This window comes from Trichechus manatus, unplaced genomic scaffold, assembly GCF_000243295.1.
Source record: "Trichechus manatus latirostris isolate Lorelei unplaced genomic scaffold, TriManLat1.0 scaffold00164, whole genome shotgun sequence".
In the NCBI taxonomy this organism is placed as follows: domain Eukaryota; kingdom Metazoa; phylum Chordata; class Mammalia; order Sirenia; family Trichechidae; genus Trichechus; species Trichechus manatus.
In genome coordinates this window covers 4,853,492-4,874,580 of record NW_004444100.1, presented here as the reverse complement: position 1 = coordinate 4,874,580, position 21,089 = coordinate 4,853,492, and the positions used below count along the sequence as shown (strand labels likewise).

The 21,089-nt window shown below is 38.5% G+C and overlaps 1 protein-coding gene across 3 annotated transcripts in view; it reads right to left on the bottom strand.

Annotated features, from left to right (window-relative positions):
- LGR5 (leucine rich repeat containing G protein-coupled receptor 5) overlaps positions 1–21,089 on the bottom strand; it is a 141,794-nt gene that overhangs the window by 71,180 nt on the left and 49,525 nt on the right. For all 3 annotated transcript variants that reach the window (XM_004386449.1, XM_012558399.1, XM_012558400.1), the window contains exon 2: positions 4,194–4,265. In XM_004386449.1, coding sequence (XP_004386506.1) covers positions 4,194–4,265 — 72 coding nt within the window. The remainder of the gene's footprint in view (positions 1–4,193; positions 4,266–21,089) is intronic.

Genomic DNA, 21,089 nt, shown 5'->3' with positions numbered 1-21,089 from the left:
CAGCAGGGAGAAAGGGAGACCATTAACTATGATGGCGTTTCTTCTTCTTAATACTTGCTCCAGATAGTTACTTTATGCAGGGCTATAATAAGTTTTAAAACATTAAATCAGTGAATATCTCTAGGGCTTTATTGATTCTTGAACAATTTTGAACTATGTGGCCTTTTCTGAGCCCCAAGGATGGATGAGGGATGATCCATGGCTGTCCACGCTGTTTATTACCTGGTTAAATGACTTAAACTAGGAAAATGATAAATTGGGTAATTAGAGCTAAGAGGAGCTTGACTTTATTAATAGTGATTTTCAAAAATTGAATTTTGTTGTAGGATTTTAATGATATCATTATTGACAGTATCAGGAGTAGTTTTCTATTTGATGTATAAAGAAATAAAACATAAAGAAAAGTTAAATGAACTGGATAAAAGACTTTAAGCTTTCAGAATCGTGCCCTAATGTCACAAAAGACACACACACAATGACAGATATCTAAACATTGATATTTCACTATATGGATGTTCATTTGTTAGTTCAAGAAAAATACTATGTAAAACATGATGCATAAGTATATGTATTTATATGTAAAAATAGTAACTGAAGTTTTGTACTTATTGAGCAATGCTAGATTGGTGAAATTCTACACCTGAAAATTCTGATGATAATTTTCTCACGGCCAACATACTTTGTCACTGAATTAATAACCTGAATGCCCAGTCTATCTCCCCTGCTGGGTAGATAGCTCTTTCCTCATTTCTCTTTCACTCACTCCCTGCATGTGCTGTCGAGTTGGTTCTGACTCATGGCAACCCTATGTACAACAGAACGAAACACTGCCCGGCACATACACATACATAGTAGGAGCTCTGGTGGCTTAATGATAAAGTGCTCAGCTGCTAACTGAAAGGTTGGCAGTTCGAACCCACTCAGTGGCTTCGTGGGAAAAAGACCTGGTGATCTGTTCCTGTAAAGATTACCCTGTAGAGAACCCCATGGGGCAGTTCTACTCTGTCACTTGGGGTTGCTGTATTCGAAATAGACTTGACAGTACCTAACAATGCAACAAAATGCATACACACACATCTATCATTACTCAATTCAGTTTTAACTACGTTTTAAAAGTTTCAAATCTGTGCAAACCTATGTACTAGTACTATCAGGGAAAAAAAGCACAGATGAACTAAGCATAATTGCTAACCTTCCCTCCACTTTCAGAGAATGGATTGAAAGTAGGTTTGAATCTTATTTTTGACCTGCATTTGAATCTTAGCTCTGGCAATTACCAACTCTATTATCTTGACCAAGTTCCTTATTTTCTCTGTATCTCAGTTTTCTTATTTGTGAACTGGGAATAATAATAATATCTACCTTTATGGGGTTGTCAAGAGGATTCAGTGAGCTGGTGTGTGTAAAGCACTTCGGACAGTGCCTGGCACAGAGTACGATATTATTTTTGTTACTATTATTATTATTTTATATTATTATTTTGAAGATCTTATACTCTAGAAGAGACTATAGACTTAATCACAGGTAAGTCTAACAAAAAGCAATCAGTGACATAAAGGTATATCAAAATGCTCTGCTAAAGGGGTGTTCAAAAAAAAAAAAAAAACCCTAAATTTAGCCTTCAGAGCAAAGAAACCAAACAGAGTTGATCATTTTTCCAGATTCTACAAATACTATCCCTTTTTGCTATTAAATGAATAATGATGTCTTCAAAACATCAGTTAAATGCAACATAGAATTATATATGGGAAAGCGGTCTTTCTTGCTTTTAACTTTAGCAAGTCAGCCAGCTCAGCAAAGGCGATTCCAGAACAGAATGAGAAAACAAAATGAACAGCCCTTAAAGTCCCTTCTGTTTCTAAAATTCTGTGATTCCACTGTCAAAATACCTTAATGGGATATCCAGAGACATAAAAATAAGGTATTTCAGAAAAATAGCATTTTTTAATGATAAGCCCCCCCCCCCCAATTTTTATCAATTATCTTTCTGAGAAACTGGCCTTGGAACAGAATTAACATTCGCCTTGAAGAAAGAGGAGTTATTTTGAATAAGCTGGGCCACCAAAGAAGGAACTCTATTAAACAAAGTCTTGGGGGAAGTGAACTATTTACTGATTCAGTTTGTGGCCTAAAGTTGAGGTGTGTTTTGGAGGGGAGGGGGAGTCTTTCATTACAGGATATTATAAGAAATTAAAGAGAAAACGATAGGAAATGTATACATTAGAAATATGGTGGTAAATTGGACTAAGTATTGTATATTAGCAGCCCTGGTGGTGCAGTTAAGAGCTACAGTTGCTAACCAAAAGGTCGGCAGTTCAAATCCACCAGTTGCTCTTTGGAAACCCTATGGGGCAGTTCTACTCTGTCCTGTAGGGTGGCTATGAGTTGGAATTGACTCGATGACAACAGGTTTGGTTTGGTTTTTTACTGTATATTAATTGTGGTGGAGCAGAGAGAATGAGAAGGATGTAAATAAGAAAGAAAAAACAAAAAACAAAAAAACCCTGATTTTTAACATTCACTAAAAACAATCTTTAAAAATATTGCTAATGTCAATTCCACTATTCTTTTTCTAAAGCAGTTAGCGTGTATAAGAAGCTACTTTGATATGTTTTGCTTTCTCATTCATTCATCAAAAAGTTACTGATTATTCATTACATACCAGCTGTGACTAAGACAAACATGGTCCCAGCCCTTATGAAGGTTAAATTCTAGCAATGAGGAGGGCAGGAGAGAAAAGAGAAGAAAGAGAAGAGGAACCTGGACAACCCAGAGTGAAAATTCATCCCTTGAATAATAAAAACTTACCGTATAGACTCGGTATCTTAAGATACCCTACCATACTTCTCAAAAACAATTTGGGCATATTCAACTGATTCCAGTAGTAAAACAATAGTATTTCTTAAAAATATAATGCCTTTGAAAATAAATATAGATAAAACTATTGTTGTTAGTTGCTGCTGAGTTAATTCAGACTCATGCTGACCCCATGTGTGCAGAGCAGAACTGCTCCATAGGGTTTTCAAGGCTATGACCTTTTGGCAGCAGATCACTAGGCCTGTCCTAGGGTGCTTCTAGGTGGGTTTGATCTGCCAGCCTTTCGGCTAGTAGTTGAGCACTTAACTGTTTATGCAACTCAGGGACTCCAGATAGAACTCTCAAGCTGAAAACTCTAATATTCTCTAGAAATTTGAGAATATTATCCTCTTGAAAAAAATGAACAAGGTAACGCAATTCGGTTATGATGGAACATTCTTTCCACCCCCCAAGGTGGATCATGTGTTGCATCAACAATTTAAATTACTCCCAAAATTGGGCGCTGACTTTAGGATTTATAAAAGAAGTATTTTCAAAAGAGATCATTCCTAAACAATTCCTTTAATCAACAGTCATAGAATTTATTTAACTGATGGTGCCAGAGTTTCTTCACGAGGACCGTAATGGTGCATCACTTCCTTAGTCACCTTCACTCAAAAGGGTAATGGGATCAAATGCATTTTTAAATGCAGATTTTTGGTTTATACAGTTCTTTTTCATCTTCTGGAAAATGATTACTAGACTTAATCAAGTTTCCTCTGTATCATTAACTAATTTTAGCTTCGTCCTTTTTCATTTTTTAATTTTTTACAGTGAGTTTGGGAGAGTCCAGTTTTGACTTCTCTGTGGATTTCATGATTTTCTGTTCAAGGCTTGAGGGAGGCTAAATATAAAAGCAGGGAAATAGTAATTAAAAGTGATTAGGACAAGAAGTTTTGGTGCTAGGAAATGTGGGCTCAATTTTCCTTGTCATAAGCCATACCAAGCAGCAGTTTTTGGTTTTGATTACAGCATTACTCGCTATTTTAATAAACATGAACCAGTATTCAAACTTTTTAATATCCTGCTGCGTTAACTATTTCCAAAGAGCTACCCAGCTCTTCTAAACAGTCTTTGTTTTAAAATTTTAATTTGTTTGGCTCAGTCTCACCTTAGAAAGTTGTAGCCTCATGGTAAACTCTTTTATAAGTTGATTTCCAGAATCATAAGCAATTTTTCTTTTTTTCCCCCCACTAAGTGTTTCCTCATGTGCCAATATTGTTGGTGCTGACAGCTCTCTTGCCTAGTTTTATCTGGTTCCCACAGTAAATACGAGAGACAAACACAAGAATGTATCCCGCATTGACGAGACACATCAAGACTGCAGTGATACTTACAGCTCCTCTAGGAAGCGGAGATTGTGCAGGGGATTCGGGGGCAGCTGACTGATGTTGTTCATACTGAGGTCTCTGGAGGGGAAAACAGACAGTGTGTGAGGAGTGGCATATGCCACCACGAGGAAATCCAGTTGTTCAATTCACACATTTTCAAGGAATACAGTTGAATGGACTCATTCCTTTGCTTGACAAATGAATTTCTATTTTGCATCTTAAATATATTCTTTTCCTCCCACCTCACCCCCCAACATCATGGCTCTCTATCAATTATGGACCCTAAGAAAAGCTTCTACGGAATCCAAAATGATTTAGACTATTCATGCACACAGCTGTAATTCTTCACGTTTAAAATTATTTGAGTATGACAGCAAGGGAAACAGACATAACTCAACTCTAGTCATAACTCAACTTTGTATCCTGCATTAAATTTTGTGACAAAAAAGAAATGTCTTCACCATGTAACTCTGGAAGTCCTGTTTCTCTGGGACGTTAAGCACCTTGTAAAAACAAATGTTTTGATTCAAAAAAGCTTAAAAAAAAACAAAACAAGACAAAAAAATCTATTCCCTCCTTCTAGCATGTTCCTTTTGCAGGTTCTCGGATTGCATTAAATAAGTGAAATGGACCATAAAACAAGGGTGTAATGTGATCCTGCTCTGTAGCACACTTCCTGCTGGGCCTGCACAGTAGTTCCTGGCACAGGAAACAACAAGCCACTTTGGGCAGAACTCAATCAATTTTTGTTTTAAGCGAAACTTTGTGTAATTAGATTTTATTCTATTTTTACTTTTCTATTTCTTTACTGTCTTCCACATAATCCTGCAGCATCACCCCGGTATATGCCATTTGTATCTCACAAGCCAAAAGACTGACTGATGGATAGATTCTAATCAGACCAACTTAGACCTTTGTACAGTCAGCTAAGGGTTTACTTAAAAAGTGAGTGATGACTGAAACCCAAAGATTCAGAACGAATGCCATTATAATCCCAGACCAGGTCTAAAGCCAAACCAAATCCGTTGCTGTCAGTCGATTCTCACCCATGTGTTATAGAGTAGAACAGCTCCATAGGATTTTCTTGGCTGTAATCTTTACAGAAACAGATCACCAGACCTTTCTTCTGTGGTGCCACCGAGTAGGTTCAAACCACCAAACTTTGGGTTAGTAGTCAAGTGCAAACCATTTTCGACACCCAAGGACCAGGTCTACATACTTCAAATTTATCTTAAGGTAAGATAATAAGCTTCTTTTAAATCTGAATCGCTCTTGTTATTGAAGTGATTTCATTATGATAGTTTGTGTCCTTTAATAAATATTTGCTTTTAGTTAGTGATTCTAAGAATTAAGGGATTATTTATTCTCAGTCTTTAAAATGACACAAGCATGTGCAAGTAAGACATAATATTTTGTCACATGGTTTTGGGCATGGTAAAAAAACAGATTTACTGTTAATTTTAGTATCTGTTAGTGAATAATGGAGCCCTGGTGGCACAGTGGTTGAGAGCTACAGCTGCTAAACAAAAGGTCGGCGGTTTGAATTCACCAGCCGTTTCTTGGAAACCATATGGGGCAGTTCTCCACGGTCCTATAGGGTCATTATGAGTTGGAATCGACTCAGTGGCAACGGGGTTTTGGGTTATTAGTGAATAAATAAAACGCTATATTCTCAAGCTAAAACTAAACAATGCCAAATAGACTAAAAAAAAAATTGTATTATCCATATTTTAAAAAGATCTGGATTTTCTGGCATTGTCTAGGAAAAAAAATAAAACTAGTTGTCATCAAGTCTATTTTGACTCATGGTGACCCCGGGTGTTGCAGAGTAGAACTGTGCTCCATAGAGTTTTCATGGCTGTGACCTTTTGGAAGCAGATTGCTAGGTCTTTCTTACAAGGCACCTCTGGGTGAATTAGAACTGTCAGCCTTTCAGTTAGTAGTCAAGTGCTTAACTGCGTCATCCAAGGACTCCTCACAGTGATTATATAATCTCAGGGATATTCACGTATTTCTAATGGATACCCCACTTATTTCCTAAAAAGATTGAAGGGTTTCCTTTTGGAGGATATTTATAAGTAACCTAGCTGAAACTAAATTAGACATCAAGACAGCTGATGTGGATAGCACTGACTTTCCTCTCCTCTTATATTTTTCTGTGTGGATATGCAAGCCGGTTTGAGGCAAATATTGACCTTTATGTGCAGAACAGGGACGTTTACAGATTAAGGAGATTTATAAGCATTCCACATTATGTTAATATTCATTACCCTACTCCAGGCAACTGGAAGTGAAGCTTATATAAGCATTCATTCTCAGGGTTCCCACTGAAAATTTTTATGGTGGAGGAGCCTAGAGCAGCAGAAAAAGTGCAGCCATTGTTAGATTATAGAATCTCAGGTTTGAATCCTTGCTTCCCCACTCACTCGCTGCATGATCTTGGGAAAACTAATCAACTAACTCCCTTGTGCAAGCTTCCTCATTTTTAAACAAGGATGTCTTTACGCTAATAGTTTGAAACTCTACAATTAGCCATTTCCAATCAGAAGGGAATGATTTTTCTTTTTCTTCTTAAAAGGAAGAGTATTTCCCTTTCCCAACAGGAATTAATAACTTTTTGGTGTTATTTGACATTTTATATTGTGATTCTCTTAGAAGGTGGGCTTCTTTACTTTTTGTAACTTTTACTGACTGTTTACTAATACAGGTTATTTTAAAGAGCTTTTAGCAATACATATAGGCCTAAGGCAGAAAATAACAAGAATCTAATATAAAATGAAATACAATTTTAAAATATAAATTCAAAGTGGGTTTAACACTTTCTAATGTATTCCAGGAACTCTGGTGGCAGAATGGTAAAGAGCTTGGCTGCTAACCAAAGGGTCAGCAGTTCGAATCCACCAGCTGCTCCTTGGAAACCCTGTGGGGCAATTCTACGCAGTCCTATAGGGTCGCTATGAGTCAGAATTGACTCAACGGCAATGGGTTTTTGGTAAAAATTAACTTGTCTGACTTCTCTTTTTCCTTTCTGTGTTCACCTTAAGCACTGATGTTCAAATGTAGCAGTGCTTCCCAAACTATGTGGTAGAAGACTAATTTTCAAAAATTTCTAACTTGCTGTGGACTTACACTTTTATAAAATAGAACAAAAAGTAATTACTAGAAAAGTGAAATAAAAATACAAATATATACAAAATACAAGCATCAGTATTTTATTTTTTGACTCAATAGAGACTGTCAAATTACTATGAAAGTTTCTAAATCTTTACTCTCAAATTCTTATCTGTTGTGGATTGGTAAAAAACAAGCATTGCCTGTGTTGGGTCCTCAGACTACTCTGGTTAGCGATGCTCTTCCTGTCTTCATGTCAAGAAGGGAGAGGCTAAAATTACTTTCGGCCTGCTCACTTTGAGCTAAAAACAATGCTGTCGTTGTTGTTAGGTGCCGTTAAGTTGTTTCTGACTCACAGCGACCCCATGTACAACAGAACGAAACACTGCCGGGTCCTGCGCCATGCTTACAATCGTTGTCATGCTTGAGCCCATTGTTGCAGCCACTATGTGAATCCATCTCGTTAAGGTTTTCCTCTGTTTCGCTGACCCTCTACTTTACCAAGCATAATGTCCTTCTCCAGGGACTGATCTCTCCTGATAACATGTCCAAAGTATGTAAGACGTAGTCTCGCCATCCTTGCTTCTAAGGAGCATTCCGGTTGTACTTCTTCCAAGACAGACATGTTCATTCTTTTGGCAGCCCATGGTATAGTCAATATTCTTCGCCAACACCACAATTCAAAGGCGTCAATTTTTCTTCAGTCTTCGTTATTCCTTGTCCAGCTTTCGCGTGCATATGAGGCGATTGAAAACACCATGGCTTGGGTCAGGCGCACCTTAGTCCTCAAGGTGACATCTTTGCTTTTCAATACTTTAAAGAAGTCTTTTGCAAGCAGATTTGTCCAATGCAATTGGTCTTTTGATTTCTGACTGCTGCTTCCATGGGTGTTGATTGTGGATCCGAGTAAAATGAAATCCTTGACAACTTCATCTTTTCTCCATTTATCATGATGTTTCTTACTGGTCCAGTTGGAGGATTTTGTTTCTTGATGTTGAGGTGTAATCCATACTGAAGGCTGTGGTCTTTCATCTTCATCAGTAAGTGCTTCAAGTCCTCTTCACTTTCAGCAAGCAAAAAGCAAGAGAATGAGAGAATGTTCAGCTGCTACAGATGATTGGCACTCACAGGGCAAGGATGCTCATTTATAGATGAGGAAAGTGAGGCTCAGTCAGGAGACATGGCCTCCAAGTTTAGGTGCAGTATTTGGTGGGAAAGCCCCAGGGCTAGAACCTAGGTCTCTCCTTGCCCTAGGTTTTTTGCTTTTCCTTTTTTCTTTTTCCTTCTTTCCTGTCTTTTTAATGACCTTTTTCTTTCTTCATATATGGTGCCCTTGATGTCATCTCACAACTTGTCTGGTCTTCGATCAGTGAGTCAAATCTACTCCTTTTTTTCAAATTTTATTTTATTTTTATTTTTTTGCTTTTCCTTTTTTTTGAACCTTATTACTGTTTACAACTTACTCACATTCTGGTCCTTAAATTATTTTTAACCTTTTCGTTTTTTCTATTAGCATTTGGTCTTTTTGACTATTGGAAGATGTGTAACCTTATCAGCAAATGAGTGGCCTTAAAATAATTTCCAAGCCTGTGCATTATTTACTTTTTAAACTATTGTTTTTTAATTTTCTTATCCCCTCACCCCCCATTTTGCCCATGATTCAGTTTCCTAAAATTAGTGAAACCACATAATTGAGTTCCTTAATTTTTCATCTTTTGCAAAGATGTTGGAATTAATTTTGAAGAATTAATGATTCCAAAACCCAAACCTGTTGCTGTCAAGTCGATTCTGACTCAGAGCGACCCTACAGGATAGAATAGAAGTGCCCCACATGGTTTCCAAGGAGTGGCTGGTGGATTCAAACTGCCGACCTTTTGGTTAGCAGCCGAGCTCTTAACTGCTGAGCAACCAGGCCTCTGAAGAACTAGTTACTATGTAAAAATTTTTCATAAGAAATGGAGCATTCAGGTGTGACAAAACAGTCAAATAGGTTATACCATTATGCCCTGTGATCCAGTTCTTGCCTATGCTATGTTAATAACCACATCTAGAAATCTAGAAGAAGAAGAACAACAACAAAACCCATTGCAGTCCAGTTGATTCCAACTCACAGTGACCCTACAGGACAGAGTAGTACTGCCCCGTAAGGTTTCCAAGGAGAGGCTGACGGATTCGAACTGCTGACCTTTTGGTTAGCAGGCATAAATCTTAACCACTGTGAACAGGTATTGAAAATTTCTATGGGAGCCACCAGCTACACACTGGAATTACTTCAGGATCTTTAAAAAAATATATAGATGCCTGGGACCCATTCCGAGCATTTCTGAGTCAATTGGTCCAGTCTAGGCATTGGGATTTTTAAAAGCTTCTTAGATAATGTTCAACCAAGGCTGAGAAGCACTGCAAGGAGTAACTCTTTCTAAATTTCTAGGCCAGCTCTCTGAGCTTACAACTCACTCAAAATTGAGGAGGCTTAAGATTCAAAGAGACCATGGGAAGTACAAATGGTTAATGCTCTAGGCTGCTAACTGAAAGGTTGGAGGTTCGAGTCCACCCAGAGGCACCTCAGAAGAAAGGCCTGGTGATCTACTTCCAAAAATTCAGCCATTGAAAACTCTATAGAGCACATTTATACTCTGACACACATGGGACCCCCATGAGTTAGAACTGACTTGATGGCAACTGGACTGGTAAGACGATTCAAGGTATTGTTTCCTATGAATAAATGATTCCATTCAAGCAGAAAATACCTTTCCTTTGAAGATATTTTTGTTGCTTGAAGCTCTACTTTTCCTTGATTTGAAAAATATCAGTTGAGCATTAATTGTGGGCAGCTCTTACTATAGGAATGCAGTGGGTAATAAATCTGAATCATCCTCAACTTTTCCCTTTCCTGCAGTCCCCACAGCCATAAGCTATCCACTATTACTTCTACTACAGAGCTTGTTTCTGGATCTGGCCTCTCTTCCTTTTTCTTGGCTGCCATCTTTGGCCAAGTGCTTATCATGCTGATAGCTGCTCTGCTTTTCATGTTTACTGTGTCTCCTCATGCTAGGTCATCTTCTAGACCACAGCCAGAGAGGTTGCTCGCAAAAGTCCATCTGATCATGTCACTCCTCTCACTGAGAGCCAATAAGAAAGGCACCTCTTCAGGCTGATAATTTAGAAAAGGGCTCCCTCTCTGGAGAAGAGGCTGAATTACAGAAAGCCTCCCCTTCCTCCCACTGATGCAGGGCGAATGACTTGGCAAGCAGTTTGGCCTGGAGTTCAGCCCCCACAGAGGAGCCCTTGTGCAGGGCACAATCTGCACAGCCAGAGCCAGGTGAGGCAGCCCTGACTCCCCGTCAGAACTTCTGCTTGCTCCAGGCCTGTCAGAGGAAATGATGCCCAAACTCCTTAGCCTTTTAGAGGAGATGATGTCCAAACTCCTTGGTCTCTTCACAACCTAGTCTAATGCATGCTTCTAGCTTGATCTGATGCCATTTTCCTTCATGCATTGTGTGCTTCAGTTACACTGAAGTTCTTGCTGTTTCCTTTTGCATCCGTTTTTACAAGTTGATTATCTTTTTCTGGAAAGCACTGTTGTTGTTAGGCACCACTGAGTCAGCTCCAACTCATAGTGACCTCCTGTATAGTAGAAAGGACGTTGCCTGGTCCTGCACCATCCTCATGGTCTTTAGTATGTTTGAGTCCATTGTTGTGGCTAATGAATCAATCCAATTAATTGAAGGTTTCCCTCATTTTTGCTGACCCTCTACTTTTAAAGTCAGGTGCACTTTAGTCATCAAAGTGACATCTTTAAAAAATTCTCCATTTCCAAATTATTAGTCCCCCCCCAGCCCTCATTCAAGATCTAGATCAATTAATGCCTGTGTTTCTGACACAACCTCCTAGCTTTTTAGCTTGATTGTTTTCTATTTCAACCTCCAGTCCTGTGGTACTTCCATTTTCTCCCTATGGACGAACCTTGTCTTAGCCCAGCAATGCGGCTTAGATCACATGTTGATGTGAACCCCTTTGTTGAATTTTCTTCTTCTGTCTACCCCTTAAATGTTAGCGTTTTCTGGAGTTCTTCCCTTTGCCTTGTGCTCTTCAATCTCTATCCTTTCTTCTTTGAGAATATTATTTACTGTCATAGTTTTAAGTACAACTTACACGCTCATGACTCCCTAAATTCGTATTCTTAGTCCTAACCTCTCCCCTAATTTTCAGAATCATATAATCAAGTTTCTTCTGGATATGTCCACTTTCTAGTTAATGCGACTACCATCTTCTTGTCAACAAAGCCCAAAGCTTGGATACCATCCAAGTCTTCCTTTTTTTTCATCCTCCCTATCATCTTGATTTCCTTTCTCTTTACTAACTATGCCCTGTTGGAGGCCCTCATCATCTCTCACTCACTCACTTAAAATCAGCTCCTAAATTTGTGGTGCCAGCTATCAGTCCTATCCCATTAGATTCACCCTCAAAATGGCAGCCAAAGAAATTTAGCCAAAAATTCAGAAGCAACCAAACTACCAAAAAACCAAAACCAAACCCACTGCCGTCGAGTCGACTCCAACGCATAGTGACCCTGTAGGACAGGGTAGAACTGTCCCATAGGGTTTCCAAGGCTGTAATCTTTATGGAAGTAGATTGCCACATCTTTATCCCATCGAGTGGCTGAGTTTTAACTGCTGACTTTCTGGTTTGCAGCTGAGTGCTTAACCACTATGCTGCCAGGGTTCCTTAGTCAAACCACTACCTTAATGGAAATCCTTAAATGACTCTCCATCATCTTTCAAATGAAATCCACGTTTCTTAGCATTGCACACAAGCTCCTTAGTATAGCACACAAAGTGTTCACTACCCTGGCATAGTTATTCTCATTCATCCTTAAGACTTTGATCAGGTGTCATCTCTAGGAAGCCTTCTCTGAACCCTCAGGTTAGTGTAAGCCATTTGTTGCCTGTCCTCCTGTATCACCCCATACATTTAATGACGTTATGTTAAATGATATGCTTGTATGAAATTGCCTACGATAGGCTGTAAACTTCTCAATATCAGGGGCCTTTTTTTATCATCATAGTATTTCTAGTTCCTAGCCAAGTCTTGACATATAGGAGATACTCAGTGAATGTTGTACTGAACCCTCTTTTCCTGCAGCCTTTCTATGACTGACACATGATTTTACCCAATACATTTAACAAAATCACATTTCTCATCAAATGGACACACTGCTCCTAAGACTGTGAGGTGTATGATCCTTCTGGAATAAACTAATTTTGGGAGAAAAGCCCTTTTGTGTTCTCACTTTCCACAATGGTTTTTGTTTTGCTCACAATTAGGGCTGTAGTTTCCCTCTTTAGTTGACCCTGTTTGATTTCTGTCCTATGGATTTCTCAAAGGTTCTTGTCCATTGAGAGTTCCCTTCTACCCCCACCTCAAAGTACCACTATGCTTATTCTTCTTCCTCTTCATTCTCTTCCTCCTCCCTCTTCTTCTTTCCTTCTTTGTTTCCCTTTCTCCTCCTCTTCTTTCTTCTAAAATATCTTTCCTATCATTTCTTTGGATTTACTGTGGTAGGGACAACAGCAGTAGGTATTTAGTCCACATCTTAAAACTCAGCCATACTATCGCTATTTGAGAATTGGTTCTATGAATCAATGAACAAGGAGTCCTGACCTTAGGGTATTACTATTAAACAAATTAATAGCAGCCCTGGGGGTGAAATGTTGAGAACTCGGCTGCTAACCGGAAGGATGGTGATTGAAACCCACTAGCTGCTCCATGGGAGAAAGATCTGGCAGTCTGCTTCCAAAAAGATTTACAGCCTTGGAAACCCTATGAGGCAGTTCTTCTCTGTTCTATGGGTTGCTATCAGTCAAAATATGACTCGATGGCAGTGGGCTTATTAATCAAATTAATAAAACAACAACAATAAAAATAGTTTTTTCTTTAATCTTTGCCACAACAATTTGCCAGCTTTGCCAGATAAATATTTTCTTCTTTAGCAGCATAGTGCAATTCCTATTTCTTCTAAGTATGATCACTTTAAATTTGTCTTGGGAATTTCTGTAGCATTTAGCTCTCTGCGAAAATTTCTGCAAGATACTCATGGTCACGGGAGGATTATCCACCAATCACCAATGAAACCCATGTGAAATTGTTCACTACAGATTAGTAAGTAAGCACAAGTAAGCCCATGCTTACCCTGTCTACTGAGTCATCCACCCCTGTCAGGGATTGTAAATTTGAAAAGAGGCTTTGATTCTGTAGGAGGGTGCTGTGGGGTTGGGAGAGAGGCAGATGCTACCTGTACCTAGAAGCAGAATCTTTGATGTGGTGAAAAAATGTGAAATTGTTCACTGCAGATGATCTGGTAAGCAAGGTAAGCACCGTGCTTACCCTGCCTGTTGGATAATCCTCCCTTGCCCATTGTTAACAAAAGATCCAGGCTGGAACCATTCTAGCACTGTTTAATTGATCACTTTTCAAATATGCTTCTAGAGATAAGTGTCGTGTAAACTTCAAAAGGAAAGGTGCAGGCTTGAGCAGCTTTTTATGATAGTACGGATGGTGTTATTTCCAAGTACTTTTCTCATGTTATTGCTTTTAACTCCAGAGCAATTTATTGTTTTAGAAGACTTTTTATTGAAGTATAACATGTGGGAAAATGCATAAATTCTAAGTGTCCAGTCCGATGAATTTTCACAATGTGAACACACACTTGTAACGAGTACAAATAAAATCGAACATTGCCATCACCTCAGAAGCCCCCTTGTGTTCCCTTCCACTCACTACCGTTCCTCTCCCTGAAAGTAGTCTCCTGACTACTAACATTCTGTATTAGTGTGGCTTGTTTTTGGTCTTTATGTAAGTGTAATCATACCGTGCATGATTTGTGTGTGTGTGTGTCTGGCTTCTTTCACTCATGATGTTTATGAGATTTATCTATGCTGTTGCACATAGCAATAGTTTATTCTTTCTCAGTGCAATATAGTATTTAATTTGTCATTATACCACACTTTATTTATCCATTCAACTATTGACGGATATTTGAATTGTTTTCACTTTGTAGCTAGTATGAATAGTGTTGCCATAAACATTCTTAAACATGTGTTTTGTAAAGCATAAAAACAAACAAACAAAAAACCAAAACCAAACCCTTTGCCACTGAGTCGATTCTGACTCATAGTGATCCCACAGGACAGAGTACAACTGCCCTATAAGGTTTCCAAAGAGCAACTTGTGGATTCGAACTGCCGACCTTTTGGTTAACAGCTGAGCTCTTAACCACTGCACTACCAGGGCTCCAAGTATATATATGTGTGCATTTCTATTGGGTATATACCTAAGAATGGAATTGCTAGGTCTTGCTGTAAACATATGTTCACCTTTAATTTAAAAAAAAACCCAAAAAAAACATTGCTGTTGAGTCAATTCCAACTCAGCTTTAATAGATACCACCAAGTAGTTTTCTAAAGTGGTTATACCAATTCATACTCTCACCAATAATGTTTGTGAATTCCAGTTGTTTCATATCCTCACCAAAATTGGTATTATATCATTTTTAATTTTCATTATTTTGGTAGGTGTAAAATGGTATCTCGTTGTGGTTTTAATTTGCATTTCCCTCATGCTAATGGAGTTGAGCATCTTTCATACGACTTTTGGTCATCAGTATATCTTTTTTTTGTGAAGTGCCAGCAGAACATTTTGTCTTATTTGATGATCTTCAAATTAAAAAGTAAAAGCTATCTGTAACATGTGAAACTACATTGATATGTAAAGAAAGGGCTAATGATCTATTCACCCCTTTTCTAATCTTACTCCTTCTGAGATTTCAAAGGCATTCTTTCAAATAGTTAATAGCATAAAAGTTAGAGTGTGTGTTCTGGAGCCATTCTGCTTTAGTTTGACTTCTGGTTTTCCTATTTCTGAGCTGAATCACCTTGAGAAAGTTATTTAACATCTCTATGACTCATTTTCCTCATCTATAAAATGGAGATAATAATAGTATCTACTTCACAGAATTCTTGTGAGAAGTAACTGAGCTAGTATATGTAAAGTACCTAAAACAGTACCTGGCACGTTATAAATACTACATATTTTGCTATCATTATTACTATAATATAGACTTTCTTTTTTTTTACTGTAGATGAATGTTTACAGAACAAAGTTTCTCATTAAACAGTTAGTACACGTATTGTTTTACCACAATGGTTAACAAACCTAGAACATGTCAATACTGTCCCTTCTCAACCTTGAGTTCCCTATTACCAGCTTTCTTGTCCCCTCCTGTGTTCTAGTCCTTGTCCTTGGACTGTTGGCTCCATTAGACTCAGTTTGTTTTATGGGGCTATCTAACCTTTGGCTGAACGGTGAACCTCGGGAGTGACTTCGTTACTGAGCTAAAAGGGTATCCGGGGGCCATACTCTCGGGGTTTCTCCAGTCTGTCAGGCCAGTAAGTCTGGTCTTTCTTTGTGAGTTAGAATTTTGTCCTACATTTTTCTCCAGCTCTGTCTGGGACCCTCTGTTGTGATCTCCATCAGAGCAGTCAGTGGTGGTAGCTGGGCACCATCTAGTTGTACTGGACTCAGTCTGGTGGAGGCTGTGGTAGTTGTGGTCCATCAGTCCTTTGGACTAATCTTTTCCTTGTATCTTGTTTTCTTCATTCTCACTTGCTCCCAAAGGGGTGAGACCAGTGGAGTATCTTAGATGGCTGCTCACAGGTTTTTAAGAACCCAGACACTACTCACCAAGATAGAATATAGGACATTTTCTTTATAATATACAGAATTTCTTAATGTTTTTGCAAATTACACTTGCCCGTACAGATGTATGAAAAGCAGGGAAATATAAGTTTGTTGATGTTTATAGTCATCTTGAAAAATCTTTAAAAAATTATAAGATAATTTTTAAAAATGTGCAAAGACAGCTGGCTTATGTTCTACCGGTCCCTTATTACTAATATCAATTTTTTAATGCACACATTGAAAAGACAGGGTCTTAAGTAAAATCTCAGTTGAAAATTTGTACAGTATCATTCTAGTCTCAATAAATAGAAACAGTGATGTGACTAGACATTCATCTGCCTTATTTATATTATATTTATATTATTTTTGTGGAGATCACTTATCTAGAAACCTCACATACTCACAACACCCCCCAAAATAGAGAAATAAGCAAGCAAACAACAAACCAAACCAAAATAACAAACAAAACAACAGCAAACCAAATCCTTTTTGAACAGCCAGAATCAGAAGCCCATAAGGTCCAGGCATAAATGTTCATGCACTTTCCTCAGAGGAAGAGATTCCAATCAGAAAGGAAGTCTTTATTCGGGCAGGTCTAACAAACTTGGCTTTTTTTTTGAAATCCATAGCAGCAAATTACCAGTGGGCAGCAGACTTAACAGTGCTGGCAATGAGGTGGGAAAGCACATATAAGGACTAAGATAATGATAGTAATAATGATTATAAAGAATATAGGCCTTGGATCTTTTAGCATAATAATTCTAGAAACAACAAAAGCTCTCAAAGGCAACCATTCCCCCCTCCCCACGATCGTGTAGTGATTTATAAACTCTAAAAGACTATATAATCATCTAATGTTTAGGTATTGTCATGGTTTGAATTGTGTCCCCCAAAAAAATATGTGTATCGGTTTGGCTGGGCCATGATTCCCAGAATTGTGTGGTTGACCTCCATTTCGTGATTGTAATTTTATGTTAAAGAGGATTAGGGTGGGATTGTAACACCACGTTTACCCAGGTCACATCCCTGATCCAATGTAAAGGGAGTTTCCCTGGGGTGTGGCCTGAACCACCTTTTATCTCTTAAGAGATAAAAGGAAAGGAAAGCAAGCAGAGAGTTGGGGACCTCATACCATCAAGAAAGCAGTGCCGGGAGAAGAAAGCATCCTTTGGACCGGGGTCCCTGCGCAAAAAAGCTCCTAGTCTGGGGGAACATTGATGAGAAGGCCGACAGAGAGAAAAAGCCTTCCCCTGGAGGTGACTCCCTGAATTTGGACTTTTAGCCTACTTTAACTGTGAGGAAATAAACTTCTCTTTGTTAAAACCATCCACTTGTGGTATTTCTGTTATAGCAGCACTAGATGACTAAGACAGGTATCTAGGAATAGCCTAAGGTTTTATCTCTTTACCTTTCTCTCTTTTCTGTGTAGTCTTTTTGGGCAATCTTATCTACCCACATGGAGTCAACATTGTGAATAATCTCAAGTCTTAAACTTTTGCCTGAGCTACAGATCTTTATTTCCAACATCTTCCTGTACTTCTCCATGTGGTTAACCAACCACTTACATAAACTCATCATATCTCAGATTGAACTCATAATTTTCTCTCTATTCTCTAAGCCAGCTTTTCCTTTTGTGTTTCCTCATCTTAATTAATGGCATCATCCTATTATTCACCTTTACCCTCATCTAAATGGTCATTGACCTTATTGTTTGTATCTGAGAAATGTTTCTGGAATAATAATAACTAACATTTACTAGTGCCAAGCACTTCACACACACTTCTCAAATTAATCTTTAGACAGTGACCCATTTTACAGATGAAGAAACAGAGGCACACAGAGTTTCAATGATTTGCCCAGGGTGACACAAGCAGTAAGTGGCAGAGGCAGGGTTTGAATCCTGACTCCAAAACTGACTCCAAAGCTTGTGAGATCAGCCCCTTCACTATTACAACGATCACTGGAATCCATTTTTCACTGCCATACTTAAATTCAGTACCTAATTTTTGTTTGATCTTTTTAACTCTTAGGCAGTACCAGGAATCGAAGGAGGTGACTCTGGGAAACAATCCTCTCTACTTTTCTGAAGCTGTTCACATTTCTGTGGCATCTCTGGCTGCAATTACCTCTTAGCCAGCCACTTTGGAGCAACTCCTTATTCAGACTACCTCTCTGGACCTTCTTCTACTCTGCTTTTACCTTCCATTTGGACTTTGCCTTTCAGGCCCTCCTTGGTTTCATGGTTCATTTTCTCTCTCTGTTCCAGATTTTGGAACTCTAGTCAGAATCCTGGGCTTCCCTCTTGTCTGGGAGGAGAGTTCAAGCAATTGCAGTGGCCTCTTAACACAGGTAGTCCCTGACTTATGACGTATTTAAGTTACGACGACCCTCACCTACAAGCATCTTTTTTTTTTTTGTACTTCTTACCATTATTAATATGTACTACATACAATGTTGCAGTGCATTATTTGCTGATATTATCATTCTCAGATATTCAGTTGCAGATGTCCAAAGACAAAGTCTGGATTTATAAAGGTACTGATAACAAAAGGCAAAAATAATGAAAACTAAAAAAAAAAAAAAAAAAAAAATAGAGGTATTCGGCTTAAGTCAGAAGTGACATACGATGGAGTTGTCAGAACGGAACTCTGTCATAAGTTGTGGACTACCTGTAGTTTTCTCTGCCTTCATTCTCCCCCTCCTCCCTGTTCCATCTGGAATTATCTTAATTTTTTTTCCCTGAAGGATAAAGGAACTAATATTTTACATTCTGCTTTTTTTTTCTCCTGATAACAATAACTACATTTATTTGTTTAGAATTTTACAGTTTATCAAGCATGTTTATAAGTACAAATTCTTCTAAATTTATCTTGGAGATGCAGTAATGTCAGAATCTAATTTATATTATATTCCCAAGAAGCTTCTTTGAAACCTAGTAAAGAACACATTGTGTCAGTATGCAGTATTTGATCACGGATATCTACAGAGTTCTAAGACTGTGCTGTAATCCACAATACTAATGTTCACTTGAATAATATATTCTGTTTTTCCTTACGTTTAAAAAAACCCAAAAAACTGGCTTTCTAACTAGGGTAGTGTTTCTCAACCTTAGCACCATTGATATTCAGGGCTGGATAATCTTTTGCTGTGGAAAGGTTGTCCTGTGCATTGTAGGGGCTTAGCAGCATCCTTGACCTCTACCCGCTAGAGGCCAGAAGCACCTTCCCCATTGTGACAACCAAGAATTTCTACAGACATTGGCAAATTAGTGTCTCCTGGGGTCAAAATCTTCTCTGGTTGACAGCCACTAAACTAGCACACATGATGACACGTAGGAAGTATTAATTTTGTGATGACAGAAAAAGTAAGTTTCCAATGTATATATTTCTTAATTCAAAAGAAGGTATTTAGAAGAAACTTCCCTTTCCACTCCTCTTTCACACCACAGATCCCTTTTAACAGATAATTTCATTATTGGACAATGAAAATAAAAAAAAAGAAGATGAAAAGGCTATAAAGCTATAAAACCAAAAAACTAAACCCATTGCCATCGAGTCAATTCTGACTCACAGCGACCCCAAAGGACGGAGTAGAAATGCCCCATAGGGTTTCCAAGGAGTGCCTGATGGATTTGAAGTGCCAACCTTTTGGTTAGCAGCTGTAGCTCTTAACCACTATGCCACCAGGGTTTCCTGTAAAGATACAGTGCCTATATAATCCAGGTGGTAACTCTGAGGCTGTGTCATTGAGTATCTGATAAATAATTCTGGGGCTGTGGCTGAGCTGAATTATTCTGTAATACGAATTACACGGGAAGGATCCTCAAAGCAGCATTTCAAGGAAAATCTCCCAATGCTCTCATTAAAGGAAGTAGATCTATTTTATTTCACTCAGGCAGAAATGCCCATTGTTTCCCCTACCCTGCGCAATAAGCAAGAAACTGAAATATCTTGCAGTTAACATGGCTGTGACTCTAGGATGGTTCCACACGACACGATGAAATCTTGTTCTCCCACTCACATTTCATCTAACACCCTGAAGCACATGAAAAAGACCTCAGTTTTATTATTTAAAAAAAAAAAAGTCTGATCCTATCCCATCCATGGGCTCAAAAAGCCTTTGCTGGTTGCCTGACATCTGCAGAATGAAGCTTAAATATTATCTAGCTATGATATTAGGAAAGGAAAACGTGTTACAGATTTGGAAAAGAGACCAGGGTCTAAAATAGTGGTTCTGCTACCTAGTCGCTGTAACACTTTTGTCAGGTTTCTGCTTTCATGGCTTCATTTCCTCATTTTGTAATTGTAATTCCCACTGTACGCTGCTGTGGTATGGATTAAATAAGACAGTGTGCATGTGGAAGGCCCTAGTATAGTGTCTGGCACTAGAAAGGGACCCACTGGCTATTGGCGGAAGTCTCAGTAGTCTAGTCCTAATCCACTGTATTAGGTTTGTCTCACTCTATGTCTTTCCAAGGGGGCAGTGATATGCAGATAACACAGCCTTGCTTGCTGAAAGTGAAGAGGACTTGAAGCACTTACTGATGAAGATTGAAGTCTACAGTCTTCAGTACGGGTTACACCTCAACAACAAGAAAACAAAAATCCTCACAACTGGACCAATAAGCAACATCATGATAAATGGAGAAAATATTGAAGTTACCAAGGATTTCATTTTACTTGGATCCACAGTCAACACCCATGGAAGCAGCAGTCAAGAAATCAAACGGTGCATTGCACTGGGCAAATCTGCTGCAAAAGATCTCTTTAGTGTTAAAAAGCAAGGATGTCACTTTAAGGACTAAGATGCACCGGACCCAAGCTATGGTGCTTTCAATCGCCTCATATGCATGCAAAATCTGGACAATGAATAAGGAAGACCAAAGAAGAATTGATGCCTTTGAATTATGGTGTTGGTGAAGAATATTGAATATACTATGGATTGCTTCTTTGAAGGGAGGATGGTAAGACTTTGTCTCACATACTTTGGACATGTTATCAGGAGGGACCAGTCCCTGGAGAAGGACATCATGCTTGGTAAAGTAGAGGGTCA